The sequence below is a fragment of the Hemicordylus capensis genome, chromosome 3 (assembly GCF_027244095.1).
Source record: "Hemicordylus capensis ecotype Gifberg chromosome 3, rHemCap1.1.pri, whole genome shotgun sequence".
In the NCBI taxonomy this organism is placed as follows: Eukaryota; Metazoa; Chordata; class Lepidosauria; order Squamata; family Cordylidae; genus Hemicordylus; species Hemicordylus capensis.
The window spans coordinates 42,805,672-42,820,980 of NC_069659.1; the positions used below are offsets into that span (position 1 = coordinate 42,805,672).

The 15,309-nt window shown below is 44.1% G+C and overlaps 1 protein-coding gene across 10 annotated transcripts in view; it reads left to right on the forward strand.

The window, feature by feature from the left end:
- The first annotated feature begins 2,716 nt into the window (after positions 1-2,716).
- The window catches only part of NBEA (neurobeachin), a 670,094-nt gene continuing 657,501 nt past the window's right edge, over positions 2,717-15,309 (forward strand). For 2 of the 10 annotated variants that reach the window (XM_053311835.1, XM_053311843.1), the window contains exon 1: positions 2,719-3,598. In XM_053311835.1, coding sequence (XP_053167810.1) covers positions 3,221-3,598 — 378 coding nt within the window. In that variant the 5' untranslated portion in view covers positions 2,719-3,220. Of the gene's footprint in view, positions 3,599-15,309 lie in introns of all 10 variants that reach the window. The other 8 variants (XM_053311838.1, XM_053311839.1, XM_053311836.1 and 5 more) reach the window with 7 other exon arrangements.

Here is a 15,309-nt window from a genome sequence, read left to right on the forward strand (position 1 = left end):
TAGCCCGATTTTCTGCAACTGTGAGAACCACCAGGCTCGGCTCGGAGCCCGGTGGTTCTTGAGCGGGTAACCCGCTCAAGTAGCCCGCCCATAAAACCGGATTTGCAGAGCCAGCGCTCCGCAAACACAGTTTTTTTTAATTGTGAGTAGCCGCGGTATGGCTCTGTGCCACTGCTACTCATGAGGAGACCCCCAGAGGGGAGGCAAAAAGCCGCCTCCCGGCTCCGGGGGTCTCATCAGCATGCCCTGCATGCTTGCATGCTCGATCGGCCCCATGCCTGATCGTCAGCATGCCTGATGGTCTCCCGCTCCCCCCAGCCCCCGTTGGCTCTGTCACGAAGCCGGCAATTGTGTGGGTGGCCAATCCAGCCGCCCAGGACTCCCGCCCTGCTTGTGTGCAGGGAAAGCGGGCTTAGCCTGCTCTCCCTGCTCACTCTCGCAAACCGGATCTCACTGATTGTGAGACCCAGCTCAGTGTCTCTTTCCACAAAGAGCAGCTCCTGGGCAGATGTGGACTAGGGTCATCCACACGAGAGCTGAACTGGGACAGCTGTGCAAGGAGAAGGGTAGTTAATATTTTCCTGCTGAAAATCACCCCCCAAAGTGGCTATTTGCCCCAAAATGGGCATGAAAGAGGCACAGAGGGAACTGGCTATATTTATGTTAATTCCTGAGTTAATGCCCCCCTTCCCATACCATAGTCCTGGTTAGCATTGTGCTCCTGCCTTTTTTTTTTGGCTGCTTTTTGTGGTGGAGACATTTCTGGTTTTAACTTTAATCAGTTTTAGCATCTCTTTAATGGCAAACTTAACATAATCTGTAGTCTGGCTTTGAAGATGTGGTTAGTGTTGGACTAGGACTGGGGAGACGGGGCTAACAGGACAGGTCTACCAATGGCTACTAGTCTGAGGGCTATAGGTTATTTCCAGCCTCAGAGGCAAGCTACCTCTAAATATCATTGCAGGGCAGTAGCAGTAGCAGAGCAGGCATGCGCTCAGCTCTTGCCTGTGGGCTTCCCAGAGGCATCTTGTAGGCTACTGTGTGAGACACGATGCTTCACTAGATGGGCCTTGGGCCTGATCCAACAGGGCTTTTCTTATGTTCTTATGAGACCATGTTCAAACCTTCCATTCAGCCATGAAACTCACTGACTCTGGACCAATCACTTTTTAGCCTAACCTACCTTACATGATTGTTGTGAGGATAAACACAATAATATACAACACTCTGGGTTTCTTGGAGGAAGAGTGGGCTATAGATTTAAATAAATAAATTTAAAATAGTGACAATCACCCTAGATTTGACAATTGTTTCACTTCATGCATTATGTTTTTATTTTGTCTATCCTGTACCTAATGTCAACCAGTTTGATCCTGGTGACCTGGATGTTATGTTAGATAAATGTCGTATTAGCAGAGAGGGAGCAAAAAATCCCCATATAAATTAAAAAAAACCCCTCTATTTACTTTCTCTATGCCTTCCATAATTTATAAACTTCTATGCCTCCTCATAATAAGCCTTTTTTCCTTTTCCTTTTTTAAAGCCCCAAACCACTTTAACATTTCCTCACAGGTAAGGTACTCCATCTTTTTAGTTGTGTGGGTTTTCAAGGGAGAGTGTGTTAAACCAGCAGTTTCAACGGAAGCTTGAAAAAAAGCTGGGAAATTGGTCCTTATACAATTCGATCACTCCAATGTATGTCTTTCCTATTGGAATTCTTGAGTACTTACACAGAAAGGCAGAGGCAAAAAAGCAGTTTTAACGTAAATGTATTGTTTATAAAATTGTGTATAACTTTAGATACATTTATTTCCAAAGTGTTATGATGCTGGATTTGGAGTGTCTGTATAAAATTAATGAAAATCCATGTTTTGCCCCATAGAGGTGACCGATATCCATGATTGTTTTTTACAGAAGACTATGGAGAAGTATCTGAGCTGCAATTTAATGGTAGATTTGGAAGGATGCCGCGTCAAAACTATGCAGACCTATGGTTTTTATGCCACGGTGGTGCCCCAAAGTGCTGGATGATCCACGTTTCTTACAGTACAGTCCTGGGGGCACCTAGCTTAAGAGTGACGTAATTGTGGATTTGGGGGACTCCAGATAAAAACCATGAAGATCCAACCACAGCCAGATCATTGTTTTCACGCCAGAAAACGCTGATTCGCAGTTTATTTTTTACAATGAAAACCATGGATATGGGCTGTTACTTATGGGGAGGCTGGCATTCAAAGTTAAGGGCACCCTTACAGACCCGATTCTTTCCGCTGCCGCCGACCCAGCAATCCGCGCGTTTGGCAAGCAGCTGGATCCAGAGACGTAACCCTCCCGCAGGCAAGCGAGAGGAGAGGCTGCTCCGCCCGCCCAATTCCTCGCTTAGGGCCACACACAGCAAGCAAGGTGGCATTAGCGGGCTCTCTTATCGACACCTTTGCCCAAGTCGTCTCCTCCTCCTCCCGCCGTTGCTGTGTCGACAGGGAGAGGTTGGGATGGCTGTCGCGTGTGGGGAAGCAAAGAAGCTGCGCGTTTTATAAGGCCCCCCCCTTAGCAGCCGTCCGGCTCTGGGCCCCTCACGCCCAGACGAGGGAGAGAGAGGAAGCGGCAGTGGCTCGCTTACTCAACCGGCAAGCAGCAGCAGCAGCAGCAGCAGCATCCACACCTCGCCTGCCTTTTGGGGAGTGAGAGGAAGGAGGGGAAAAGGGGCTGCTGGGGGAGCTCGGCCACTCCCCCTACGGGCTCCGCAGCGCAGGCGCCCTGGCGGCTACCGCAGGCAGGGGGCGGCAACATGGCGGAGTGAGCGGCGGCGGCGGCGGCGGCGGCGGCTTTGGCTGCACAACAACAGCGGGGGCTGCGCGGGGCAGGCTTCCGAGTTCCCGTCGCTTTCTGCACTCCGCGCCTCCTCGGCCGGCTGGCGGGCTCGGCGCGCTCCCGGTCGCTGCTTGAGGGGAGCGGGCGAGGAGCAGCAGCTTCGGCTAACGGGGCAGCAGCGCCCATAATAATCCCTCATTATAGAGCCGAGTGGGGGAGCGGCTGCGGCTCCCGGGACGGTCCTTCGGCGGCGGCGGCGGCGGCTCGGGTCCGCTCCTTGCGGCCCCGCCGGGCGCTGCTGCGGTGTTGCCGCTGCGGCGGATGCGCAGCTCCTCGGCCAGGGCGGAGCGCGGCGGCAGCGGCAGGTACTGTTGGCAGCAGCAGCAGCAGCAGCAGCAGCCAGGGCTAGATGGCGAGCGAGAAGCCGGTGTCGGGGCCGGAGCCGCAGCCTGCTGGGCTCATCGCTGTCGGGGCCAGCAGCAGCGGCGGAGTCGGCGGCGGCGGCGCTGGGGGAGCAGCCACAGCCAGCGCAGCAGTAGCGGTCGCAGCTACAACGACGGGAGGCAGCGGAGGAGGCGGCAGCGGCGGCAGCAGCAGCAGCAGCGGTTCGGCGGCCGTGATGGGGGAGCTGAGGGCGTCGGGCTCCGGGTCTGTCGTGCTGCCGGCGGGGATGATTAATCCGTCCGTGCCCATCCGCAACATCCGCATGAAATTCGCCGTCTTGATCGGGCTCATCCAAGTCGGGGAGGTCAGCAACCGCGACATCGTGGAGACGGTGTTGAACCTGGTAAGGGGGACACGTCCTTCGCCCACGCCACCTGCCGCCGCTCCAGAGAGCTCTGGGGACGGGCAGCCTCTCCTCCGGGGAGGAAGATGCGGGCCCCTCGGGCATCCTCCCCGGCTCTGGAGACTCCTTTGCGCCTTTTCTCCTCCGCACATCCGCTCGTCGCTGGCTCTAGAGGTCCCCAACTACTCTTGGGTCCTCAACGGCTCAGTCGCCCTCTAGCCCACTCTTATGTTTTCTCGCCCCCCATTTTGGTTCTGGTGTTCCTTTTCCTCCGGAGATGTTCCCCTTTACATCCTCTTCCCCGGCACAGAAACTCGGGGGAGGGGCTCTTTCCCTGAGCTACTTTGTCATTTGCCATTAGCCCTGGGAGGTCTCCCTTCATCTTCTGCTGATCCTTGGAGAGCTCCTTAAATCCCTCTGTGTGTGCTCTGTCTTCCTTAACACGCTCTTGTCCCCTCTCCCACTCATAGCATCCTTGGCACCTCCTTCCTCTCCCCCCCACCGCAGATTTCTCACAGCTACCCACTGACCCTTTCCAAGGCCTGAAGCATGCAAATGCCTCACCTCCGGAAGTGACACCTTTTTGTTTTTACTGTGAATCAGTGGTCAGTTTTCTGCCATCAGTGACCTTTCCTTTGTAGAAAGGGTTGCCTCCTCATGCCTTTTTTGTGCAAGCTCCCTTCAAGCCATTGTCATCCACACTTATGACCTCTGTGATTGACACTCACTCCATCCCTATTGGCTCTGTTTAGTTGCTTTTCTTGGTTTGTCCCTGAATGTGTGGAACACTGTTCTCTCACATTTTTTTTAAAAAAGAAAGTGTTCCTATTCTTTGTTTCTTCCAAGTGCCACCTTCCGAAGAAGTGGATTTAATTTTATTCATTATTCTTGTAAGCAGTTCTTAACTTTAGGTGTTCATAGGTAGCTGTATAGTCTTGTGACTGAAGTTGGCTTCCAGGAAGAGGGATTTGATAGTACATCTATTTTTATTGTATAAGATTAAAGAACAGCCCCAGATGGCATCTTTCCTTTGTGGCTGAAATGTGTGAATGATTTAACCCTATTACCTTTCAGCCAGTTGGGTTTGACATGTTGGAGAGATGTTGTGTCTTGCAATCTGTTGATAGGGGTGGGCTTCTGTTACTTCGTCATTGCATTGAGTGGCTCATTTGCCTTATTTATTGTTTGAAATAGCGTTCTTGCCCACACTTCAACTCTAAATGTTGCTGATTCTTCCTTCACCCCTCGATGTTTTATACATGGGGAAAGCAACATTTTATGTTAGTTGAATGTAACTCTGTAATCAATTCATAGTGTCAAAGAGTTACAGCAGAGCTGTATGGCAGTGTTTTAGTACTACCTACTAAAGGCTGGGAAATTTACAGAAGCCAGATGAGAGGAAAAAATGGGATCTGGAAATGAATCACTTCCAATTATGTGCGATTTGTTGCCTCTCCTGAATGCAAGATTTGCTGCGGCAAAGCTGATGAAACAGCTGAATGAATGGGAATAGAGTATCCTATTTTGGGGGTAGAGTTGGTAGCAAAGCTATTGCATGGCAGATGACTAAAAATGCTTTTGTAACTAAAAGTTTTAACCTATGTTAGTTTTGTAGTAAAAGCAGGCACTGAAATAAAGTTACACTGATATGATATACCATTTTGTTATCTGGTAAATATTTACATATGACCTAGCTTTTTAGAATGGCAGAACTGCTGCAAACTGTCAGAGATGGGTTGTTTGATATATGTCACTTTATGGACACTGGTAGCTTCACAAGAGCACTCATTCAAAGCTTGATCAGTTCCTCAACTTTCACACCAAAACTGTTCTTTTAATAAACATTTGTTGTTTGTTGTATTTTGGTAGTTGTATTTAAGGTAATGCTCACATGTTTAAATGTAGCAGTGGAAAAAAGTTGTATTTAAAAATATTTCTTTAAGCATCTTCAAAAAGATTATCCCTAAAAGCAAACAACTTAATCCATTTCCTGGACTTTCTTTTGTTACCATCTATTGTTTTGGTAATTAAAGAAACTTAAACCTCTGGGAACCTGTTGATGTATCAGGAAATACTGTCTGCTTGTCATTAGGCTTGTGGGTCTATACATTTACAACAAGAAATATGTAAATTATTATAAATATGTAAAATATATTCCAGATTTACTCCCATTATGGATTTTGTTGTTGAAATGCACATGCTTGTCTGTGTCTTCAGCACTATCCAGGGGATATGTTTCCAGTAAGTTAGGAGGAGCAGGAATTCAGAAGCAGCTGTGGTAACAGTGCTTTCTGTACTAGCATTAGTGCACAAGTATGGAATGGCATAAGAAAGAAAACTAGGAAAAGATTGTGTAGTCTCCCCCCCCCCATCTTTTGTTACAGCAGATACCCTACTGAGAACATATGCTGCTTTATATCAGAATGAAAGCTAACTCCCTCGCAAGGAAAACACATTAAAGTAAAATTATAAAGGTCTATTTCCAACTATCACAAAATGTCATTTGCTGCTGCATTATTGATTCCAGTTTCATGTAGTTAATGTTAAATTTAATCATTTATATTTGTATAGGGGAAGGAGGCAAGATAGGTAGAAGCCTAAGGACTGGAAAGGCTTAGACTATGAATAGGTATTCTGAAGTTGTAGTGTGAATGGACAGCAATTGAATTGCTGTCCTACATGGTTCCTTTCTGGATTTTTGGAAGATTGTGAGGTCATGTACACAGTCAAAAACTGTGTACCTGGGTTTGGGAACTGTATGTGCTTCTAACTTTCAGTTGTGTGGAAGCAAGCAAACCTGAGTATCTTGTTTCTACACAACTGAAAACTGGGAGAACACACAGCTCCCAAACCTGGGTAGAACACAGTTTTTGATTGTGTGAAGGACCTCTCTATGTGTTTGACTGAGAATCATGTCTTAAATTATCCTACTGATTTCACTGTACTCCAGAATTAATGATATGCAGTGTTTTTGTTGAAGTAGGTATTAGATCAGTCATCCAAAATTTGGGCTTGTGAGAGCTCATAAGTAGCTTTTGAAGCTCATCTGTTTGTGAAAAAATGGCTATTGCTGAATGAATGGGAAATGCAATCTAACAACTTGGAAGCTATGTTTATGAACTGTGTTATCATAATGTCAGATAACCTGGAGGTTAAAAGAACAAAAATTAACACCTCCATATAAAACACTTTCAAATTTCACTGAAATCAGTATTGGTAAGTGTGCTTAGAATAACACACCTACATTTTAATTGCTCTGTGTACTTAAAACTCTCCACACAAAGCCCTAGATACATATTGCATTTGCACTACATACCCAAACTTCATTTGAAGATCTGTGAAAAAATGTTGCTCATCTATTGGGTGTTGGAGTTGAAAATAATATATTAGGTATTCATGTTCAAATGTCTATAAATATCTGAATGTATTCTTTATTTATGGTCAAATCTAGGCAGATGTTTTAATTGCTATTAAACACAATGTTTGCCCATGTCCTAAGTTTTTCAAGTTACAAACTAAACTTGGCCTGGTATTGTCGATTCTGAATAGCACACTTGTGTTTAAATGAGTGACTTAACTGCAACAGATATGGAAGCAAGAGCCTGTGCATTTTGTAGTCACTGTTTTTGTTTTTAAGATAGGAAAATCTGCCCACTTAAATGTGTGTACAGTTGATTGTGCCATTTAATGCTGGGTCCTTTTTTTGGTTGCTCAGGTTCAAAAAGTTAAGCATGAATCTGCAATTAGATTGTTTTGTACAAAATATTTTGTAATTGGTATTGATTTGGTGGTCTTATGGAGCTGTGAGGTCAGAAGTTTTGACAGGACGGGATTAAGTCTAGAATAGGGTTACATTTAGGTCAAATGAAGAACATCAGACAACAAACTTGTAACTTCCTTCCTGGCTCTGATTAAAGTTTAGATGACTGTTAGCCTTTGGACATATCATTTTGCTCTTAGCACTTGTCAATTCTAGGTTAGAAGGAATGGGAATCAAGTCTTTAGCTGTTGCTATGAAACTTTAACATACAGGTTTAAGGTGGATCCAGTGGCAAGTTTAAGGTGGATCCAGTGGGACCTGGCCCATGGTCATTTCAATTAAAGGAAATGGAGAAATTTAAAAGAATACTTTACAGTCCAGAAAAGATGAACCCCTCTATAGTGTGAGGGAGTTGATCAGTAGTTCACTGAATCATTGATCTCATCAATCATTAGTTGAATAATTGATCTCCAAAACTGACACAGCACAAGAGATAGGCAGCTGTCTACATGTGGTTGGGCATTTAATCTCTTGGCCTGAATTCATTCTTACATGAACATAACAAGAATAGTCCTTCTGGATCAGGCCAAGGCCCTTCTAATTGAGCATCCCATTTCCCATGGTTTCAAACCAGATACCTCTGGAAAGCCCACCTGTAGGAAATGAAGATGTTCTCTTCTTCAGAGCCCCTGGTGGCGCAGTGGTAAAACTGCCGCCCTGTAACCAGAAGGTTACAAGTTCGATCCTGACCAGGGGCTCAAGGTTGACTCAGCCTTCCATCCTTCCGAGGTCGGTAAAATGAGTACCCAGAATGTTGGGGGCAATATGCTAAAATCATTGTAAACCGCTTAGAGAGCTCCGGCTATAGAGCGGTATATAAATGTAAGTGCTATTGCTATTGCTATTCTCCTTTACTGCTGTTGCCCCACTGCCACAGGCATCTGAATCTGGAAGTAGTATATAGCTCTCAGGAGGAGTAACCGTTGATAGACTATTTTCCATGAGAATCTAGTCCTCTTTTAAAGTCATCAAAGCTAGTGAACATCACCACATCTTGTGGCAGCAGATTCCTTTAATTAGGTGTTGCACGAAGAAGTTCTGTCCTAAATCTCCTACCACTTTGTTGGTTGACCCCAGTTTTAGTGTTTTGAGAGAGGGAGTATCCTTTTTCTCCGCACTATACATAATTCTATGAGCCTCAATCATGTCCCCCAATTCCTACACTAAAAAACCTGAAATGCTGAAGCCTTTCCTAATTAGTAGAGTGCTCCAGTTTCCTGATCATTGTACTTGCCCTCTTCAGTAACTTTTCTGTTGAGATGTGGCAACTGGAACTGCACTCAGTATTTCAAATGTGACCACACCATAAAAGTGTATAAGGGCAGTGTATAATCCCTGCCATGGATTTGCCTTCTTCACAGCAGCTGCTCATTGAGTTTACATTTTCATTGAGCTGTCCACCATAACCCCAAGGTCACCACAGTTCAGCCTCAGACCTCATCAGTATATATGTGGAGTTGGAATTTTTTACTCCAATGTGTATCACTTCACACTTGTTTATAGTCAACTTCATTTGCCTTTTTGTTGCCTATTCATCCTGTTTGGATAGATCCTTTTGGAGCTCTTCACAGTTAGTTTTGGTTTTTACCACCCTGAATAGTTGGATATCATCTGCAAACCTGGCCAGTTTGCTGCTTATCCTGAACTCCAGGTCATTTATGAACAAGATAAAAAGCACCAATCCCAGTATAGATCCTTTCCTTGTTTACTTGTATCATTTTAATTAGGACTAGTTCAAACAAGGTAGACATTTGTAACTTGTGAATATGGCAGTTATAGACAACTTGCATTGATGCTTTGATTGCAGTGGTTGTAAAATGTATTATTACAAGGAAAGGGAAGACAACCAATACAGTTTCTTGGGGATCCCACTTTTTACTTCCATCCATGGTGAAAATTGTCTGCTTTTTCCAGTTCTGCTTCCTGTTCTTTAAGCAGTTACCAGTTCATAAGTGGGCTTGTGCTCTTATTTCATGGCTGCTAAGTTTATTCAGAAGTCTTCGGTGAGGGATTTTATAAAAAAGATTTTGCAAGTCCAAGTATACAAATTCAACCGGATTGCTATATCCATGTTCTTGTTGTCAAAGAACTCTAAAAGGATAGTGAGGCATGCTGTTTCTCCTTCAGCAAGGCTTGTTCTTCTATATGATTAACAAATTTATCTTTCAATTATGTTTTCCATTGATTAAAATGGGATTAATCTAAGAGAAGCTCATGTCCTCAATAACAGTTTTCTGCTGCACATTGTGAAAATCAGTTCACAACTAGAATGGTAGTTATTCCAGAACAGGTCCATATTTTGCCAACCCACTAGACGGGCATCAAAGGCTAAGCTCCCCTTTCTTTAGATATCCCTTCACTTGCTAGAGCACCTTTCTTATGAGGCAAGGCTACAACACCTGGTGATATTTAGTTTAGAAAAAAGACGACTGTGGGGAGACATGATAGAGGCCTTTAAAATCATGCATGGTGTGGAGAAAGTGGATAGAGAGAAATTTGTCTCCCTCTCATGTAACACTAGAACCAGGGGGTCATCCCATGAAATTGATTGCCAGGAAATTTAGGACCAGCAAACGGAGGTACTTTTTCACACAACTCATAATCAACTTGTGGAATTCTCCGCCACAAGATGTGGTGACAGCCAACAACCTGGATGGCTTTGAGAAGGGTTTGGACAACTTCATGGAGGAGAGGCCTATCAACGGCTAGTAGTCAGAGGGCTATAGGCCACCTCCAGCCTCAAAGGCAGGATGCCTCTGAGTACCAGTTGCAGGGGAGTAACAGCAAGAGAGAGGGCATGCCCTCAACTCCTGCCTGTAGGCTTCCAGTGGCATCTGGTGGGCCACTGTGTGAAACAGGATGCTGGACTAGATGGGCCTTGGGCCTGATCCAGCAGGGCTCTTCTTATGTTCTTACGTTCTTATGTTCTTGCTCTTGTGCTAACACTTGGCAGAAACAGCACCTCTTTTCCCTTGTACCCTTTCCCACAAATATACTAGTAAACCGCCCTGAGCCATTTTGGAAGGGCGGTATATAAATCAATCAATCAATCAATCAATCAATCAATCAAATAAATAAATAAATAAATAAAGCTTCATCCAGTGATAGGAACCCCTCATTTCCTGGAATCATGTATGCTCTGCTTTAAATAAATAAATAAAAATAAAAATGGTTTATATAGGAAAAGGAGTGAGCAGATTATTTCCTATCCCAAAGTAGGCCATACTCTAAAAGCAATATACACTGACATTCACATATATTTTTATTAGTTAGTACAGAATGATATGCTTTTTAAAAACTTCTCCAGAATTTTATTTGTATTTTTACACCAGCTTCCTCCAAGAAGCTGAGGACAGCATATGTCGTAATCTTTTTCCTCCTATTTTTTCACAACTCCTCTTTGAAGCAGGTTGTTCTGAGGAGACTGGCCAAATATTACAAAAGTGATCAGAATGACAGAGTGGAGACTGGACCTCACCCTAGTTTGTTCTTAGTCTCAGGGCAGCACACATCATAGTCTTCTCCTCCCACTCCCCCCCCCCCAACAAATCTGTGGAGTAGAAACTGGCCAAAGATTATCAAGTGAATGGAGATTTGACCTGGTCCTGGTCTGGTTCTCATCTGCGGTGTTAACCACTACACCACACTGGTCCTCATGAAAAGAGAGGCAGCAAGTAAATGAGAAAATGAAAGAGAAGAGGGTGGTGATAGCATAATCAACATTGCTTAACAGGTCTGCTGTTGGGTTGTGCATTTTTTTCCCTGTTTTGTTTTTGGCCCAAATCTGAAACACCTCCATTTTGTTCTTTTTTCGAAATTGCAAAATCCAAACCCGAAATGTTTTGGATTTTTAAAAAATGGCCCTGGGGCAAAACTAGTGGGTGGGGGTGGTAGTGCCCAATGGGTGGAAGCTACCACCCAAATTTCAGAGGAATTGGGCAAAGGGCTGATTTGTGGTGGATTTTTGAAGTTTAAGATTTTTCCCATAGGGAATAATGGAGGTTTCAGCAAAAGTATAGCTTCACATTGGGGGGAAGGGGGTGGCCCAGAGAAGAGTAGGGTGGGTGGCAGTGCCCAGTAGGGGCAAGGAAGCTGCCAGAATTATTTCAAAGGAATTGGTTAGTGGGCTGATTTTTAAAGATTTAATTGAGTTTATGTGTCTTTAAGGTTCTTCCCCATGGGGAATGATGGAGGTTTCAGCAGCCCCATAACTGCACGTGGTGGGCACTGCAGTGGTCCAGAGTGAGTGGTGGTGTAGAGCACATAGGGTGCCAACCACTCCCATGGGTTGCTGGGTTCTGTTGTTTCTGAGATATTTTGATGTAGATTCTCTGGTAACATATGAGAGTGGATTCATGGTTTGTTGTTGAAAATCCCATATGCTACCAGAGAATCTGTACTCAGAACACCTCAGAAACAACAGAACACAGCACCCCATGGGTTAGCAACCCATGGGGTAGTTGGCACCTTATGTGCACTACACCACCACTCGCTCTGGACCACTCCGGTGCCCCCAAGTGGAGTTACGGGGCTGCTGAAACCTCCATTATTTCCTATTGGGAAAAATCTTAAAGATGCATAAACTTCAATGAATCACAAATAATCAGCCTTTTGCCCAATTCCCTTGGAATCTGGGTTGTGGCAGCCTGGCAGACACCCATTGGGGCACTACCACCCCACCCACACTTCTACCCCTGAATCCATTCCCAGACTGGCATGCAGTAGCCATAGCAGGCTGGGCTCAGGCTGGCAAAAAAGCAGGCATAGGCAATGGCATGGCATCATAACAACTTGAGGCATGCAATGCTGCAAACTATTTCTCTCTCTCTCTCTTCAATGAGGCAGAAAGGTAGAATGGTGACTACGAAATTGCTGAATGAATTGAAACCCTCTCCTTGAACTCCCGCCCCCTGACCCTTCCCCTGGTCAATGTGGGGTCAGTAAAGAGTGGCAAGAGGCAAAAGAGCCAATGGGGAACAAGGAGGGAATCTTCAGCTGGTCAGCCCATGCTTTAGGTCACCGATCAGAAGGCTAGAAGGGCGGGAAATTCAAAGAGATGTCAAACACAAAATGGAGACTGACTCAGAGATTGCCACAAAATAGAGGTCTGAAACAACAAAACGTTTTGTAGCCGAAACAGGGTTGTTTGTTTTGTATACAAAACTTTTGTATCTGGAAAATGGGTGTTTTGTTTTGTCTACAAAACACCCAAAATGGGCTGTTTTGGGTACAAAACGTTTTGTATCCGAAACGTTTTGCACATCCCTAGTCCGCTGCCTGTTTCCACAAACTAGATATTTTTCAGTAAGAAAGGGGCCACAAAACATCTTTGTCCAGCAACTGCCATCTGCCCCTTTCCCAATTGCCACAACAGAGGTGAGAATCTTCTTCCCCCAAGTTGCCAGGTCTTTCCTTTTCTGTCAAATATGAAAAAGGTGAAAGCCCTTTCAGTTTCTGTCAAATATGAGATGCCAGCTCATCCTTCTCCTAGTCATCCCTCACATTGTGGTAGATTCTGGAGGAAATTGAAGCATCTTGAGTCTTTCAGTGCTTTGGACTTTTCTCACTGCCTTGAACTAAGTGAGTTATGTCTTACTTGCTATCAGATGTTGTACAAAGCCAGATATAATGAGAGACAAACTACTTCTGACTTCCTCCAAAGACCGATGACATGACACAGGATTTGGAAGTGGTGATGATAGGAAAGTAATGGTTGGCTACTGAGCCTGCAAAAATTTGCCAAACCTGACTGAGTGCCCCTTTTGTCACCTGTTGTCTTTATGCCTTCAGTGTATGTGAGTAATTTGAAATGGGTGCTGAAATTAAGTATTGTTGATTATCTCTCTAAAACAGCGCAAATCTGTCAAGCATCCATATGTCACAGAACTAACATGTACTGGTTAGTATGTATGCTATTGGTCTTCTAGGAACATAGGAAGCTGCCATATACTGAATCAGACCATAGGTCCATCTCGCTCAGTATTGTCTACACAGACTGGCAGTGGCTTCTCCAAGGTTGCAGGCAGGAATCTCTCTCAGCCCTATCTTGGAGAAGCCAGGGAAGGAACTTGGAGCCTAGATGCTTTTCCCAGAGTGGCTCCATCCCCTAAGGATCTTACATCTTACAGTGCTCTTATAGTGCATCTTACAGTGCTCACACTTCTCTAGGAAGTACCAGCCATCATAGTAATTAGTTTCTTGGGCCAGGCAGTTACCAGAATTGGAAGTTTGTTGCTTTAGAGGTGGGTCTTCTGCGGGTCCCAGTCACCCTTCTCCCCTGCAAGCCATAAAGGTCAACATAACTCTTAGGTTATGTAATTGCCATTTGCAGAAAAGGTGATACGTGGAATTTGTTTGCTAGTTTTTACATGCTTTGAAAAATGTTCATTGGCCAAAATGAAAATTTCTTTAACCACAGGAAGCTATTACTTTTTATTAGAGGCTCTGATACTGCTGATGAAATCCGCTGATGACTCATGAGGAATAGCTGATTTCATTACTTATCCAAGATGTATAGAAAACACAGTATCTTCTGAAATAACTTGAGTGACTAATTGACCATTTTGTGACTGATTGCTGAATTTCTAATAACTTTGCATTTTTATAAAATAGTGCACATGCCCAAAAGGAAGTAGAGCCTGTGCACACTGTGTTCTAGACCCAGAAGATCCTGTTTATTAGTCAGGGTTGTCACTGTCTCCTATCATGTATATGTTTTTGCTTAGTGGCCAAGCTCTGTCTAAATTGTCATGTGGATTACATCCTCCCCCTTGGACTGTCAATACTTCTTGCTCAGTGTGTAACTAAAAAGAAACACAACATTCCACATTTCACAAAGAAAAATATTCTTACTGTTGTGTTTTTAACTTTGATGTTTATGTATAAGAAATTAAGCTTGAGCAGAGAAGCGTCCAGTCTTAGCAAATGGTACAACATTAATTTTAAGTTTCAGTTTTAAGTGCCTTTTCCAGAAGCAGCCACTTAATATGCTATATCTGACCAAGAACTGAACCATGGAGCATGAATAAGAAGTGACAAGTCCTATCTAAATTACTGAGGATGTATGCATGCAACATGAATTCTATTTGACAATCTCTTCAAAAGTTGCTTGAAATGTTCAGTTTCTTCTAAAAATGAAACCCTAATTCTTGTGTGGAAAATTGGCAATCCATAAGAAAATGAATATATTAAAATGTGTTTAAAAGTCAACAAGGCAAGTTTCACGCATCATGGAAAATACCATGACAGCAAAGAAATCTTGTTTATATTCATGTGGGAGCAAAATAATTTTGGGGTTTGTTTGTTAGTATTTGCAATGAAATTTCATATTTAAAGCTCTTTGGGATAGCTTGTGATTCATAGATTATGTTGTTCTAAAACTGAGCATATGCCACAGGATATTATTTCACACTGGCTGGCAAGATGCGCAATGTTACAGAGCTGTAAAGCTGTGTTCTGGGGCTGCTTTGCGCATGCATCACGTTAGCCTATTAATCTCTGATGCTGTTGTATGTGAACCAGCCAAATACCTTGGGCTTAATTGGGAGTGATGTACGGGACCTGTTGCAAGATGTCAGTGTCATGGAATCTTTGGGGAGAAGTGACCATAGTGCTATCCATTTGAGCATATATGCATGTGGAGACTTGCTTAGGAAGTTCTACATAGACACCTTGGACTTCAGAACAGGAAACTTCTCTAAAATGAGGGGACTGGTATCAATCAATTCCTTTGTTACGATCACAGACCAGCACAAGGGGACTGGTAAAAAGAAAGCTGAAAGTAAAAATTAGCAGGATCTGTCTTGCTCCAGAAAACATGGAGTTTATATAGAAAGCACAATAATAGAAGCTCAGCTAGAATGTATACCAAAAGGGAGGAAAAGAACCACCA